Genomic DNA, 16,027 nt, shown 5'->3' with positions numbered 1-16,027 from the left:
CTCTTCCAAACAAACTTCGTATATTTTCTATTATAAGAATTTTATTTTCATTTTTTCCTTAAATGCCAGTAGTTAAGATGTGTACCTTTCTTTAAAGCTTGAAATCCAAACCTAGTGCAAAATCCTATATAGAACAGTTTCATCATAAAAACCTAAATCAAAAGCCGTGCAGCTTTAGAACGTTTAACCAAGCAACCACCCACCAGGTGTACACGTGCATGGAGAGATGGTGCAGTGTTAGCACGCACACACACACACACGCACACACACGCGCACACACACACACACACACACACACACACACACAGTATGGCTGTCTTTATATCCCAATACCTCATAAACCATTTACAGAGCATTCACAAAGTGTTCAGACCACTTTCAGGTTTTATGTTGCAGCCTGATGCTAAAAATTTAAAAACAATTTATTAAAAAGGAAAAACTGAAATATCGCATTGACAAAAGTATTCAGACACTTGGCTATGTCTATTTTCTCTTGATCATGTCTTGAGATGTTTCTACACCTTGATTCTTTCATTCAGCTGATTGGACATGATTAGGGAAATAAAGTCAAATAAAATAAAGTCTCTCAGCAAAAACCGAGTCATGAGGAGGAGGGAGCTGCCTGCAGAGCTCGGGACAGAAACTGGAGCTAGCCTGGAGCTAGATGTCAAGTGTCAAAGCAAACGGTCTGAATACTTCACTTTGTCAAAAATTCACAAGTTTGGTCATTGTCATCCAAAGGGGTCTGAACACTTCCTGAATGTAATGTAACATAAGAAAATAAAGTTCCATAGTTTGTACCGTTTTCCTTCATTCAAAAATAGTGTCCGCACATTCTTTACCTTGTCCATCACTGATCCGTCCATCCGTCCCTTCCTTCCATTTTGTACCTCTTTTACTCACTGCCAATCACTTCTTAATGACTTGGATTGGACTAACAATTCCTCCATAGAGCAGCCTATGGCAGTTAAACTATCACATTTTAGATTTAGGTCGTACCACTCAGTCAGTGTTGTATGAAACATAAACATGCAGCAGCTGCATTTAAGGGCAAATAAAGTAACGGAAGATTCTGTGCAGGCACAGATTTGATCTCAAATGAATTTGAGCAGTAACCGTAAAATATCTAATCTAAAAACACGATTCTGTAGTTTTTTTTTTGGTTTCTCCATTTATCCAACTGTCCGTCTGCGCAGGTGCAATGCTCAGCTGACAGAAGGTAAGTCATGGGATCTGTTGATGCGCAGCTTCTTGCTGCTGTGGCTCTCCCGCTCGGTCTGTCTGCTGTGCTTCCCGACACAACCGTCTGGAAGAAGAAGAAGAAGAAAATACTACTGTTAAACTGCAACGTAATTTCTCTCATGTGTAACCCCACTTCACAGTTTATCTGTGCAGGGACAAAAAAAGCCACATTTAAAGATAATAAGTTGGAACTTACTGGCAACTTGAGGAAAGGACGCCGAGCAATCTGAAGGGTTCTTCTGCCACTGTGAAGAGAGAATGTCAGATTCTTCAAGGTGGTGAAATCTAAGGAGTCTTATCTACTCTCTTCAAAGGCACCAGCAGCAACACACCCTGCAAGCTGCTGAGTCAACGTATGAACAACAGAATAAATTACCTCATAGAATCTGTCTCGATGGATGGTGGCTAATTTTTGCTTTAGTATATACAAATATATACATATCTGTAAATCAGCATGTAACAACATAAAATAGGAAAAGGAAAAAAAAGAAAAAATAGCCTTCATTAAATTTTTTCATCCCTCCCTCCGTGTGCTCACTATGAACTTGTTGACGTCCTTCATGCTGCTGAACCTCATGTAGGAAATGTCTCCCTTGTCTTTGTCCCTGTCCTGGTCGGTGGTGTAGACGTGTGTGATGCCGGCTCCTCTGATCAGAGGGACGCACTCGTCACACGGACACTTGGTTACGAACAGGATGGTGGGCTCCCCCGCTTTGAATTCTCGAGTCCTGAAGGCGTCAGGGAGAACGCTGTCCGTCAAAACACTTCTCACCATCAGTTTTTAAAAAAATAATAAATGTTTAAAATAATAAGAGCAGCGCAGATAAAGACACTTTTCACATTATCATCCTCCTCCACGGTGTAAAGGGACAGACTCTGACCTGAAGGTGAGGGCGTTCTGCTCTGCGTGGACGATGAATCTGTATTTGCGTCTCTGCCGGTCCTCCTGCTTGTTGTCCATCTGTGGGTACTCGGCGTACTTGGAGCCTGCTGGGTAAGCGTTGTACCCGCAACCCACCAGGTACAGGCGCCCCGTTCCGTCGCAGCCAGCCTTGGACAAGACAGTTCAAAACAGTCAATGTTTTGCCAGGAGATATGTGCTGGAACTATTTCTTTCAAGGTTGATTTTTTTTTATTTTTAAGCCAGGCTAGCTGTTTCCCTCTGCTTTCAGTCTTCACGCTAAACTAAGCTAAGAGCTACTAATATTCTCATCTAACGCTTTAAATGACGAGAACAGATGTAATATAATTCTGCAGTGGATATAAAATAGTCAAATCAAAGCAGAGGTGAGAAAGGTGAGCTCACCGTGTGTGCTCTGGCCCAGATAACAGCACCCACACCCACTTTGGGGTCCTCTGGAATGAAAATGACAGTGTCAGAATCTGCCGACAAATGTCAACTCTGACAAGAACAATATTTAAAATGATTATGACCTTTAAGCCTGTCATTCAGGAAAATGTCCTACAGGCATGCATCTGTTGCCTCAGCCCTTAGTTTCAAGAGGACTCGAGACTTGTGGCTTCTTTACTCCTGACACACACAAATCTGTTGCTGGTTTATCTTTGGTTTATCTAGGAATATCTGTCAGGCTTCCTCAGGCTGAAATGCTGAAGCTAGAATGTCGATCGAGCACTTAAACTGTCATCCAGCCAAACTTGAATGTTCCGGCAGCTTTGACGAACGCATTATTACTCATCACTTCATCTATCTGAAACCAGATCGTTTGATTTGTTTATTATTCTTGCTGACAGATTTGAAGATAAATGGTTTCCGGTCTGTTTTTACTTCTTCTTGTTCAGTCTGACCTGAAACAGGAAGCAAGTCTCGTATCCTGCATCCACCTTGACTTCTGTGACAAACACAAAAAGCAAGCAGACCTGTTCTGTAGGCCAGCAGTCTGGCTTGGATAATGCAATGGCGAGCCACTTCTTGGGATACTACTTCATGAGGAGGAGAAGGGGGCGGTGAGGACTTGGCCGGTGATGGCTCAGTGGCTGAACACTGTTCCCTGAGTCACAGAAACAACACAATCAGCAACAAATAACAACAGCGGATGGCTAAAACGTCTGCAAAAGTAAGAGCTGTGATTTAAAGAGTGTTTCCAACCTGTAGAAACTGTAGTGTCGAAGCGGCACCCCGGCGGCCACCGTGGCCAGAACCTCCACCAGCTGCCTCATGTTGCTCCTCAGGTTTGAGAAGTAGGGCTCCACGCAGAAGTTCTCCAGACCCATTTGTGTCAAGATCTCCCGGTGCTGCTGCGACGTCCCGACCAGAAACTGTCGGGAGAAATCCTTCAGGTGCTTCGTTCGATCTCTGGAGAGCGCGAAGAATTTCTCCAATTTATATGCAACACAGATACTTTTTTTTTATGAGCTGATATGCAGATTGTATGATTTAGTCATGCAGTTGGTTTCAAAGAACTTCAAAGGACTCCAGTCTCACTTGATACATATATTAGTCAATGAGCATATTTCATGAGTTCTTGATTATTTGAAATTAATTTGGCTTGTTGGGGGAAAAAAAGATTCATGAGTTGCAGATTAATTTTTTTTTTGGCATATTTAACGTTTGCTTCACTGATTAAAGGAAATATGTAATTTCCACTGAGAGCAGGACATGTACTCTTCACTTTTCAAAATCCTATTTTTGCCCTGCAGCAGTTTTACGGTTTTAGTTTGATTTACTCACTAACAGAGTCTCTGTTCTGTCTAACTGCCAAAATACGGATGAAAGAAGCCATGAAACCAAAGCTACGCCCTTGGATGTAGGTGTCAAGACAACAATGACTTAAAAAGGAAAAGCATCACTTGGTATTTTCTTCTAATTAGTGCTGGTATGTATGTAGGGTACCCGTTGAAGAGTTCCTCTGCGTTCAGCCCTGGTTCGTCATCAGTCACTCTCTCCATGAAATCACACTCTCTGGACGTCTCGCTAACAAACTGTGCCAGGCCGGGCATCAGCGGCTGCAGCAGTACACAGATGTGAGGGCGGCTGTTGGACTTCAGCTTCTCTGTCGCCACAGCGTCTAGCGCCGCCTCCTCCGTGATGCGGCCAGGTGGACTGTTGGAGTGGGAGGAGTCCGAAGGGTTTGTAGAGGCGGACCTCAGCATGCTGACCTCAGGGTCTCCGGGCCAGAAACAGATCTGACTGACTCCAGCTGGAGAAGAGCCAACAGCATCATCATCAGCATCATTTTCTAATTAACCTTAATCAGTGGAGTGAAGTCAGAAATGATGTGTTTTAAAGTGTAATGAAAGTCAGGATGATTGTAACAACATCATTGATTTAAATAGGGGAAAGTAAAAGTAAATGCCTGTCAAATTCCTATACATGATGATATTTGGTGACAAAGTCTAACAAAGTCAAAAGAGCATTTAGGAAAGTGATTTTGTGATTTTGCATCACTGCATTAAAATGGCTTGCACCACATCGACTTGTTCTGGAGGTGGAGATTAAAAAAAAACCTGTACACTGTGATAACGACAGTGTCATAAAGCACTCTCTGTCAGTCCTCCTCCCCTCACCGTTGATGATCATCTTGAGGCAGGTAGCACAGGGTCTCCTAGAGAAGTACAGCTGACAGTCAGCCAAGCGGGGGCCATGTTGGATAATGGCTGCCTGTCCTGCGTGAAGCTCAGCTCCTGAACAGTGGAGTCCCATCACCTTACTGTCCCGCACCACCACCAGACCCATGCCACGGATCTGGAACACAGCAGATTCAAAATTATTATCAATATTTAACAGTCTCATGCACTGTACACTACATGTAGTAGATGAAGAAGAAATTTTACTCATGACGTGCTGTGTTTCAGTTTGTATACCAACCTGACTGTTGTCATCCTCTTCATGCTGTTCCCGAGGGAACAGCTCCATCCACAAACTCAATAAGGTAAACAGATTGACCTTTGATAACCTGGGGCCATAACCTGGAGGAGAGACAAAATAAAAAATAAAATCCATGATGGAGAGTCATCTTGTCCACGCTTTGCCACTGAAGAACCTTCATGCAAAGCTGTAATTACTCGCTGGTGTGAGAGTAGCAGGTTCCCATTTATATCATTATTCTAAATAAACCTAAACCACGACTTGAGGTCATGACCATCTGAAATGATTCTGTGTCAGCATATCTTTTAAATAGACATGGAGGGATCTGGTCTTGTTTACTTCTAGTGTAATAATAATAAAAACTATAATGTATGTCCACAATGTCAGAACTTTGGACCTGCTCAGCTGAGACAGTTAGATCAAACAGAAGCACAGTATACTAATCATTTATGATACATTAGGATACATAATACCTTCAATTCATGAACACCTTTGTCACAAGGTTGAATACTATCTGCAGTGGTAAACATTCATAATGAAAAACGCTAACCAATATAGGCAGGAAGGATTATCTGTGAATTACAATGTGCAAATAAACAATGTCAAACGTATCTGCTGTATAAACTATTTTTACACTCCTTTCTTATTAATGAGCTGAAAGCTAGAGCAAAAGAAAGCTAGCTAAACCATTAGCATTAGAATATTAACTCCTTTTCCGTCTAGTTCACCTTGTGCTCTGCTGTCAGTCTGGGTGCTATCGTCTTTCGTATCTCCACCCGGGCTGGACTGGCCCGTATCGGCACGGTTCCTTGTCTTGCTTCCTTCCATTCAACCTGCCAATGTCTAGCTATATTAACGGATCCGGAAGACACATACATCGTTTATTTCCTGTGTCTGTGTGACGTGTGTTTCTCCAGCCCCTTTAGGAGACCGGAAGCAGGTCTGAGTGTATTCATTCCAACGGGCGAAGTGAACGAGATTATCACAGATTCTCTCGCTCCATAGTCACCGAAATAAATATTGGATCCAGTTTTCACAAGCCACGCGTACATTCTGACATCAAAATGACATTTTTCAGATCAACAGATCAGGAGAAAATTAACTTTATTAGAGACCTCCCCCTTTCTCAGTGCTATACTCTCGCGATATATGTGGAGTGTCCATATGATACAATTGATGACGCTATATTTAAGGTATGACAGTGATGTCAGACCTTTTCCAAGTAATTTCCCCACGCAGCCTTGACCCATGAGTACTGAGTACTCATATGAAATTGTAATGACAATAAATATCATATACAGCACTAGATTGCATCATATTATCATCATGTAGCTGCTATTTGTATCACCCTGTAAAAAGAATGAGCTACTTTAACATAAAACAAAATTAAATGCATTAAGAAAACAACTGAAATGAGAAGAAATACAGGTAGGTATTTTAACTATTCAATCTTGAATCCACTGGCAACAATGTCTGAAATCTCATCTTACGCTGAGGAAAATGTACACAATAAGAATAAACTTGTAAAGGACTAGTTAATACAAAATATGCAGTAAAATGGGAACAAATCTGATGAGTTACTTATTTATTCACAGAAACATATCAGCCCCAAAACTGAATAGAAAACAAAGTGAAGTAACATGTCCCAGATATGTAACAGCAAAAGAATAGTAATATAAATCCCAACATCATAATGTTGTAAGTTGAATTTAAGCATGTTGCATGACTTATAAACTGGTCCTAAGTAAATAAAAGCTTAAGAAAGCATAAAAAAAATATATTTTTATCTTAATACAATAAGCAAAAACATCTTTATTTTTTCCAGTTTGCTTGTCCTTTTTCATATAAAAAAAGAAAAGTGTAAACCTGCTCCTCATACCATTTAAGTCAAAATCTAACCTCAATTCATCTATAATTGTTTCCTGTGCTTTAATAATAAACAGAGGCTCTACTCATGGCATCATGGAATAGAAACCTAACAGAGGAAACTGAAACTGATCTCACCAGCCTCGCTGCCAGCTGACCTGGTGTTATCTCTTCAACTACTCTAAAACAATTTCCTGCAGCAGCATACATAGATAGTCACAACACCCAGTGATACAGCAGAAAGGAAAAACTAGGACCTGCAAGCATTTTTATTTTTTTTTTTTGGTAATCTTAACCCGAAGCAAATACGCAAACATGAACAAAAAAAAAATCCCACTTATTTCTACAGAGCATTATAGAGTTAATATTGCTTTAGCTTGCAGTGTCTTGTGCAGGGTTAGTCCAGGGCATTCTCCCTGTATCTACAAAAGAACGCAATAAATTACCAAGGAATTATTAAGGAATCTAGTAATGTACTGTGTCCCAAATATTTAATGATGCTTTTAAAAAGCTCTAGTACAGAATTCTTTAACTCAGTTATCTAGTCTTTCCTTCCACAGGGTTTTAAACTATTTAAACTGTTAGTGTTTTGCTGAATATGAAGAAAAAAGCAACTGTAGTTTCCTAAAGTGCCACAGAACAAAAACTTGAGTCAGGCATAATGGACAGAAAACAGACTTGAATATAAAAAAGGAAAATATCATACACCCCACAATGGTATTGAACTTCTAAAATATACAGAATCCCAGCTAGAGAACAATTAACATAACAAACCAAGTGTCCTATAACAACCCACAGTGGGATCTGGAGCAGCTGTATATGTTGATGCCTCTAAATGGGACTCTGCTTTTTAAATTAAGTTAAATTTATAGATTTGACATATCAAATATGTAGTTTTGCCTGAACACAAAGACTGCAATCTGAAAATGATAGAAATGGAAAGTAGAGGTAACTCAAAGATGTGTTTCAATACAGTGGTACTAGTGTCCTGGCCAGTGTAAATCAGTTATCTAAGCTCTTATAACAAAACCATCTTTTTCAGTTAGCAAACAAAGACGCACTGTTCTTTGAACTGGTTTTACTATTCCTTCTAGGTCTTTGGTCTCCCACAGTAACTTTTCCAGAAAATAAAGGAAGACTGTTCAGTACATGCAAGCACTGGCCGAGAAGAGAAGCAAAAATTCAAGTATACATACAGCCTGTAGAGAATACAGTTCGGTTTGACAGAAAGGCGCCATGAGTATGTCGAGTGACTCCACAGGAATTGGCCAAAGTGCTGATTTCAGATCAGTGGATAACGCAGCTCAAACTCCAGTCCAGAATCCCTTCAATGATGCTGCTTATGTGCCAACATGTGCCTCAGCAAATATGAAAATCAACTGGACCGTTGCTTTCTTTTAGGAATGTGATCAGAATGGATATTTCCAGCGCGGTGACACGCTGCTGCTACAACATCCACTCGGTCAGATCATAGTTTATACTTTGTAAAAATGAAAAGAGTACCACTCAGTTCTTGAAGGCTCCGCAGCGGCTAGCTCTGCTAATGAACTCCTTGAGCATTGCCCCGTCCACCTGCCAGAAGGCTCCGGTCTGAGTCACCTGAGTCAGATGGTTGACACAGAACCTGAAACAAAACTCTTCCAGGTCCTGGAAAGAGACACATAATGAGACCGGATTAGAATATACTAAAATCTAATATAATGTAATGCAGAGAACAGAATAGAAACGACCAAACTGACACGATCCCTCTGGAGAATACAATGCCACAGCAGCACCATCCACACAACAGCACAGTGTAGGAGTCATTTCTAGAATAGGGGTGAATGTAATGTTGTTCATGCAGTTCACTGGGTGTACACCGGGTGTCCCCTTATTCTTTGGTCGATATAGGAACTTTAAATCACGTGCTGCAAGAAAAAGTGTTGGTTTTATAGAGAAGTTGTTGACTGCAGTAATGGATTCTCAAAACAATACTATTGAAAGGACAGTTAGACACATGCAGCACTGTGTTTCAATCAACATGTCAATCACTGTCCCATTCATGCAGTTGCCTGAAACTCAGACTCAGCTGTTGTTGTAAAGAGTAAGACAATAGGATAAATGTGTCGGGGTAAGATGAACCACCACTATCAGCCGCTACACGTTAACATCTCGGTATTGCTGTGCACAGTCTGTCTGTGTACATTGTACCTCTGCGTCGTATCGTATGGCGGCGGACAGCAGGGTGAAGGCATTTTCCACAGTGATACCGCTCTTGATGATCTGCTGACACAGGCGTTTCAGACGGTTTTCGCAGTAAGAGGTGGCCAGGTCCAGCAGGCCTGCGGACGACACACACACGGAGATAACAGTGTAAATACATTGTTAAGTTGATTCGATGCAAATGAAAGAACACAGTATTTGAATTGCTAACCGATGGCGTCCTCAGGAGGAAGGTCGACGGTGTCTGTGTAGAGAAACTGCAGGAAGGATCTGTAGACGGGGTAAGAGAACTGGCCGATCTCTATCACCTCCTGCTGATCCTCCGTCCACTGGGAGCGGAACATCGATCGGAAATGCTCACACCTATTTGAAACAAAAGACCTCTATTTGTACTCAATACAGGGCTGTGTATTGATATACTCCCTCTGCCTGCCCCTGTCTGTCTGTGTGTCAGCAGGATTACGCAAAAAGTACTGAACCGATTTGCACCCAACTTTGTGGAGGGATGGGTCATGGGCCAGGGAAGAAGCTATTCAAAAGCAATGCTATCACTGATTTAGCATGATTACTTTGTGGTGACATCTATGTTTTATATGCACACACGAACACACGCCCACCTGATCTTCAGGACAGCTTTGTGAACATGAATGCATTTGCCGTCAACACTGAATTTCAGGTCAGCCGTTTCTGGACTGTCAAACTCTTTCCTCAGAGCCTCGGCAACAGTCAGGAAGTCATCGTGCTCTGGAATAAAGCCGAACACGATGTGCATGTAAAAAACTGAATTTCTTTTCACAGTGTTGGCAAAATAAATTCTTCCACACAGGATCAACAACCTCTCCCTCACCCATTGACATGAGCCTCCACATGACAGAGGGCGTGGCGAAGCAGGCGAAGACGTCGTCAGTGCTGGCGAAGTGAGTGATGTGAGGCAAGACGATGGACTGACCCCGACACTGACCCCACATGTACACCTGGAGGATGAACACTGTTATTAACGTCACATCTACCAACATCTCCATCATATAAAAACAATCTCAATGCAAGACATGAACTGAAGAAAACTCTGACCCAGATATTTCCCAAAATATCCAACTATTCCGTTAACTCATTTATCAATCAAATCAATGTGAAAACTATAAAACAGCAAATACACAATCACACAAAACATACTCACATATGAGCCAAACACATATAAACACACTAGAGGTGCCTACATTCAACAATTGTACACAAGATTAATTGCATGTATACCTGCCCACTTTGCGTCTTAGCTGCTGAGGTATGTGTTGAATGGCAGGCAGCGACCTCCACAATCCTATTAAATGAGAGATGGCTATACGTTAACACACAGCCTGACAAACACCATGCTTTTAAGTATAAAACTGTGTTTTTACTGTGGCGGGATTTGGTCTATAGTCTTTGTTTATGAAGGGAAAGACGACTTCCTTTTGATCACTGGCAACTACTTAAGACCAGGAGCAGAGGGAGGAAATGAGGACAGGAAACAGGAAAGTGGCGTCTTAACAGGATGGGAGAAACTTCTCCCGTACCTCTCTTTGTCAGCCATGATTTGTACTGGGCTGAGGTGGTTGGTCTTGTTGCCGGTTCCCAACTGACCGTAGGTGTTTGCTCCCCAGGCATACAGCAGCCCTTCATCTGTTAGTGCCAGGCAGTGGCCGTAGCCCGATACAATCTGGAAAGCAGGGAACGCTTTAAGCTCGACTGGTGCTGCAGCAGCTACCAATTACCTCGTCAACTACACCATCAGACAGGAGAACTGCGGTTCTCTGTGGTTTGTTAGATAGTCACAAAGACCGACTAACAGGTGGGTCATGTTTGGAGTCATTTTCATTTTCCACAGCATACACACCACCACCAGTCAGCATTACATTAGGCTGCTGTCCTACCTGTTGAATACACAGCCCCTGGAGTCCAGTGAGGCGGCAAGGCGTCAGCTGGTTTCCATTGTTACCAACACCCAGCTGTCCATTGCCATTGTAGCCCCAGCCATACACCTGGACAAACATTAAACAAGCCTCTTTACTATACGACGCTCAGATTTCTCACATGGAACTCTAAGGGTTCATGTAACGCCATCTTCACCTCTCCGTTGTCGACCAGAGCCATGGAGGAGGTCTGACCACATGCGACGCCCACCGCGTTCTTGCCCTGCAGGCAGCCCGTGACTTTCCTGGGGTAGGGCTGGTTGGCTGTGGAGCCGGAACCAATCTGGCCACAGTTGTTGTAACCCCATGCGAAGACCTGGAGGAGCAGGGAGGTTGTAGTGCCACCATGAGAAATAACGTTAACGGCTGAATCAAATTTACCACATTAAAGTTTTAAAAACATCTGAAAACCCCCCAAAAAGAAAACCTACCCCGTCCACATGCTGTTCTACAAACCGAGGGAAGCACGACGCACGAATACATAATGTAGACAGAGAATGCAATTTTCACGCAACACTGTGAAATGTGGAGTAACATTTCACATAGCAACAGCCTTTCCTGCTTACCACACATACACACACACACACACACACACACACACACACACACACACACACACACAGCCTAATTAGCTTTAATGCCTTCGGGTTAGAAATAAGCTGCTTAGTCTGACACGAGCTGGACAGAAGGTGGCTACGTTAAGGCTTGAAGTGACCCTTCTAAAACTAAACATAAAACACAAACATACTGGTATATGTAAATATGCTAACATCAAAATGTAGTGCTTTCAAATAAATTACAGTCATTTATGTGTTGAATGACAACTCGTTGAAGCCTTAAGAAGAAATCATTTTTCTGTGCACCAGCTTTTCCCTTCTATGACTCATCATCTACTGTGTGCCTCTCCGAACGTCAGCTACAGAGCTATAGAGGATTAGTATGGGGATGCTCCGATACAGTCATAGCTGAAATATGATACTTGATCCAAATGGGAATGACAACATTTATCTTGAGGTGCTAACGTGTCAGGAAAGATGAAAATTTACATGAATGAAATGAATTATTATATACTATAATATATTTTAGCTATGGTTATCTCCCTCCATCACTGCCACAAGCAGCAGGTGGAAACATTAAGAATAACACAAATGGAAAACTACAAATTCCCATTTGTTGTCTGTAGTAACAGACAGTCTGCACTGGTCTTTAATGTTTAATATTAAACTGACAGCTCAGAGCTCACACAGTCATTACATAAGGGATCAACCTTGATTTGATTTTCTAAATGATGATTTTTTTATCTTCCAAGAATTACATCTAAAAAAAAAAAAATCAATGTAGGCTAGAATAATCAGTAACAACAATGAAAGTGGAGAGTTATGAAAACAACAGTCACCTCTCCATCCTGAGTCAGAGCCATGGAGTGATGCGAGCCGCACGCCACCTCTTTCACCTTCTTGTTCTGCAGGTTAGCAGTGACCAGCACCGGGGACAGGCCCTGGTTGGTCGCCCCATTCCCCAACTGACTGTAGCCATTGTGCCCCCAAGCAAACAGCTGTCCATCTGTAATGAATCAACACAAGGATTATTCAGCGGATCGGAGGAGGCGGAGGCTTGTGAATCATGAGTTTCACCATTCAATCTTCTGCTAAAAATCCTACAAAAATAAAATCCAATACAAGAGAAGAAGTATCTAAATACTTCTATAAGAGACAGGAGCACTTATACTTGTCAGGGTTTATGATGAGGGGAGCAGAGACAGACACCTGTGAGTGCAAGTTTAAGATTTACTATCTCAATGATGCACACAGCTAGCATTGCATGAGTAATAACCTACCCTCAGTAGCCAACAGGACGTGAGGTCCGCTGCCATAGCTCAGGCTGCTGACCTTCTTCCCTCGCAGGAAGTCTAGTTTCTTTGGCACAATGGTGCTCAGGCTGTCTCCTGTACCAAGGCAGCTACTGCAGTTCACGCCAAACACAAATACCTGGGAAATAATGAACAACAGATCAACATATACTTCACGTGAAGGGAGCGTACACAAGCTGAAACACGTGTTAGGATGTAGATGCTATTTGAATATAGCTTGAAATATAATGTCAAACTTGAGCACATAGGCAGAAAGCATGCCACACAAACACATTACGGAGTTTAACAGCTTTTAAATAGATAATAATGCCTTAAAACCTTTAAGTATAGATAAACAAGGACAAGTGAAAGAGACAGGGTATGCTGAGGACACACTCCTCACCTCATTTCCATGGGTGATGTAGATGGCTTCATTAGCAGAGGTTCCAAAGACACAAGCCTGTCGGACCGTGGCTAGCTCCTCAGCGCTCAGCAGAGAGAACAGGGGCCACTTACTGACGTCCACCATGGCTCCGGCAAAACTCAGCCTTCCTTTTCGGGGAGGAGGAGTCAGGGGTGACACAGGAGAGGAGGGAGGAATAGGAGGGGGATGACGAGGAGAAGGGGGAACTTGAGGAGGAGGATTTGATGTTGGTGGAGGCGGAGGTGGCGTGCAAGGAGCAGAATCATCCCTGCTGACACTTCAAATAGGACAACACAAGAGTTAGATGTGAATAAATAGAACAAGGCAGAGACGAAGGCTCTTTTTCTAGTAACATATGTCTTAAAATGAAAATGTGCTCCCCTTCTTTAAAAAACGAGTGAAAACAACACATTTAAAAAGCAGATTGGACTTAAAAAAAAAAACCCTGTAGTAGACAGGTGAACAGATAAAAACATACACAGACAGATACACTCTCAACTACATGCAAACAAAATCTTATGGTTCTTAACCTGTTCATAAGAACCAGAAATGTGTCTTGCAGAAACTAAAATTCTTCAGCTTCAAGTGAACAGGTGAATTCCTGGTCTAAGTCATGACTAGCTCATGGCAATAAGGCATAGCATGCAAGCAAAGCAGCACAACTGATCTATTATAGCAAGGCTTTGTGCCTCATATTTTGCTGCCACTGAAATGAGCCAAATTCTACACAAATCTTGGCTATTAATTGTATTTTTGCCTATTTGAGAATGTTAAATGTCTCGTTAAGCAGCTATGACTCAAGACTTTGCTAAGCCAAATTCGCCCTTCAATTCGGCATATGTACCAACTTTACTAAACACATCAATAACGTACTGATACACTGAGTCTTAGGTGTCATTAGCTGGATATATCCTGCAGCTGAACTTTTAAATTGCTTGATTTTTGAGTGGAGTTCGGCGACGAGTCCTCTCCATCGGGGCTAGCCAAAAGACATCCTATAGCATTGTCAGCGAGCCATAACTGCGTTATCTAACTCAAGACTCCCCTTTCAGCCAAGTGTCAAAAAATATGTAGCCATTTAGTGATGCACCACAGAAACTTAAATGGCACTGAAGCATATGGTAAAGGGGAGAAGCTAGTAGCCTTAGTTAAGCGCTTTCCTGTGCTCTTCATACCTAAAGCATCGCTCCATGACAACGAGACGACTGGGAAAAGACAGACAGACAGCGACAACGTGTAATTACAATACCTCTATCAGTAAAACATCCACAAATACGACACGTAAACTAGCTATATGAAATTACCCGACTGAAATTGTTTGCCCGGTGTTGTCAATAGAAGCGCTGCCTGATCAAACTGCGTCGAGTGTGGCCAATACTTCGTCTCCTGTATTTGTGGCAGACTGGACGCTGCACAGGTGCATTGCTGCCCCCTTCCGGTCATTAGTTAAACAGCAGTTTAAATGTGGGATTGAAGAAGTTCTGAATTTTTGGAAAAAGTTTTAAAATGTTCCCTTTATTTCTTTTTTTAATCGATCGTGGCCAGCATATTTTTCCAGTCAGAATTTATACTTTATAATTATTCAAACATGACTGAAAATAAAACCAGAGTGGCTTATATCAGGAAAGACTGAGAAACCACAAGTTTCACTTGTTGATATTCACTGTCTGTATCCTTGCCCTGTTTCCCTAAAACCCTTTAAATTAATGTAACAGATAGTTCACTGCACTTATTTTCATCTAAATCGAATGTAATTGTTAAAATATAGTGTCATATTTAAAATAAGAAGCATCTAATTTATTTTTTGACACTGATAATTTGAGTTTTCATCTGATTTTTTTGCATTTATTATGTTCATTTACCTTATAAATGATGAGTTAAGGGCCAAAAATACACACAATTAATTTCCAATAGATTTCATATCTTTAATTCATTCTACCCCCAATAAATAAATAAGTAACTGGACTTGTTGATTATGTACAGAATACTCAGTTGTAGTTTTCCTTGATGACCTGCAGGTGGAGTACTACCACATAGCTCAAGGCTCAGCAGCTTGGATGTGCTGCATCATTTGGGATGCTCTCTTTATATGACACAGTAAATTTGTTTTTTGATTTTTTTTGTTTGTTTTTTTGGCTTCAGGGTTTGAATAATGGGTCAGCTCAGTTTTTTCAGGCCAAGCATCAGACTGATTATTATGGTTTGCAAAGAGGGGACCTTACTGGACCTTACTTCCTTCAATGATTTTAAAGATTAACTGCTCAGTCTAATAACACTGGACTTTGGTTGACCATCAGCAGCAGCTTTTCTAGTTCAAATGAGGTAAACATGCTGAGTCAAAGCTTCAGACCCTGCAGCAGCCTGAGTGGAAGGATTCCACTGATGGAAAAGGAGCCAATCACAACCAAGACCAAATGTGTTTACGAGAGGTTGTCTTGGGTTGATGTGTCCCAAAGAAATGTGTATTTTTTTTCTAGCATTTGTAAAAAAAGAAAAAAAAGAAAAAAAAAAAGAGAAAAGTTTTATATTAAAGTGGATCAGATTAAATATGAATCCTTGCAAATCAGGACAATCATTTCCACTTGGGGTTCCACAGCAGCACTTGTCTTGCCGTCTATTCTGTGGCTTACAGGGAGGTGGTATGATATTCCCTGGTCGCAGGCCATGTT

The 16,027-nt window shown here is 41.7% G+C and overlaps 2 protein-coding genes across 3 annotated transcripts; both read right to left on the bottom strand.

The window, feature by feature from the left end:
* Nucleotides 1-19: 19 nt before the first annotated feature.
* On the bottom strand, nt 20-5,955 carry cdadc1 (cytidine and dCMP deaminase domain containing 1). Its single transcript, XM_056370372.1, has 11 exons — nt 5,797-5,955; nt 5,069-5,169; nt 4,768-4,945; nt 4,094-4,400; nt 3,350-3,556; nt 3,121-3,251; nt 2,549-2,598; nt 2,124-2,293; nt 1,781-1,970; nt 1,439-1,487; nt 20-1,306 (listed from the first exon to the last, which is right to left on the bottom strand). The coding sequence occupies exons 1-11, from the start codon at nt 5,894-5,896 to the stop codon at nt 1,206-1,208; spliced, it is 1,584 nt and encodes a 527-aa protein (XP_056226347.1). The 5' UTR covers nt 5,897-5,955; the 3' UTR covers nt 20-1,205.
* A 683-nt stretch (nt 5,956-6,638) lies between these two features.
* Nucleotides 6,639-14,746, bottom strand: rcbtb1 (regulator of chromosome condensation (RCC1) and BTB (POZ) domain containing protein 1). 2 transcript variants are annotated; one of them, XM_056370975.1, is made up of 14 exons: nt 14,663-14,717; nt 14,534-14,563; nt 13,338-13,635; nt 12,923-13,073; nt 12,482-12,648; nt 11,243-11,401; nt 11,047-11,154; nt 10,690-10,832; nt 10,391-10,454; nt 9,984-10,110; nt 9,754-9,880; nt 9,348-9,499; nt 9,125-9,255; nt 6,639-8,581 (listed from the first exon to the last, which is right to left on the bottom strand). In XM_056370975.1, the coding sequence occupies exons 2-14, from the start codon at nt 14,548-14,550 to the stop codon at nt 8,441-8,443; spliced, it is 1,785 nt and encodes a 594-aa protein (XP_056226950.1). In that variant the 5' UTR covers nt 14,551-14,563; nt 14,663-14,717; the 3' UTR covers nt 6,639-8,440. The 2 variants fall into 2 exon arrangements, with proteins under 2 accessions (XP_056226950.1, XP_056226951.1); XM_056370976.1 differs by lacking the exon at nt 14,534-14,563 and having other exon boundaries at nt 14,663-14,746.
* Between the last annotated feature and the right edge of the window lie 1,281 nt (nt 14,747-16,027).

Source organism: Seriola aureovittata, chromosome 24, assembly GCF_021018895.1.
Source record: "Seriola aureovittata isolate HTS-2021-v1 ecotype China chromosome 24, ASM2101889v1, whole genome shotgun sequence".
In the NCBI taxonomy this organism is placed as follows: Eukaryota; Metazoa; Chordata; class Actinopteri; order Carangiformes; family Carangidae; genus Seriola; species Seriola aureovittata.
This window is presented reverse-complemented; position numbering and strand designations above follow the sequence as displayed.

Coding starts and splice junctions, on each gene's coding strand:
- cdadc1 (XM_056370372.1), bottom strand. CDS start 5,896: ATGGAAGGAAGCAAGACAAGGAACCGTGCCGATACGGGCCAGTCCAGC. Junction 4,401..4,767: donor CCTCAAGATGATCATCAACG/GTGAGGGGAGGA, acceptor GCTCTTCTCCAG/CTGGAGTCAGTCAGATCTGT. Junction 1,971..2,123: donor CAGAACGCCCTCACCTTCAG/GTCAGAGTCTGT, acceptor TGACGCCTTCAG/GACTCGAGAATTCAAAGCGG.
- rcbtb1 (XM_056370975.1), bottom strand. Junction 10,833..11,046: donor AGGGGCTGTGTATTCAACAG/GTAGGACAGCAG, acceptor CCTGCTTTCCAG/ATTGTATCGGGCTACGGCCA. Junction 8,582..9,124: donor CCATACGATACGACGCAGAG/GTACAATGTACA, acceptor GTCTCTTTCCAG/GACCTGGAAGAGTTTTGTTT.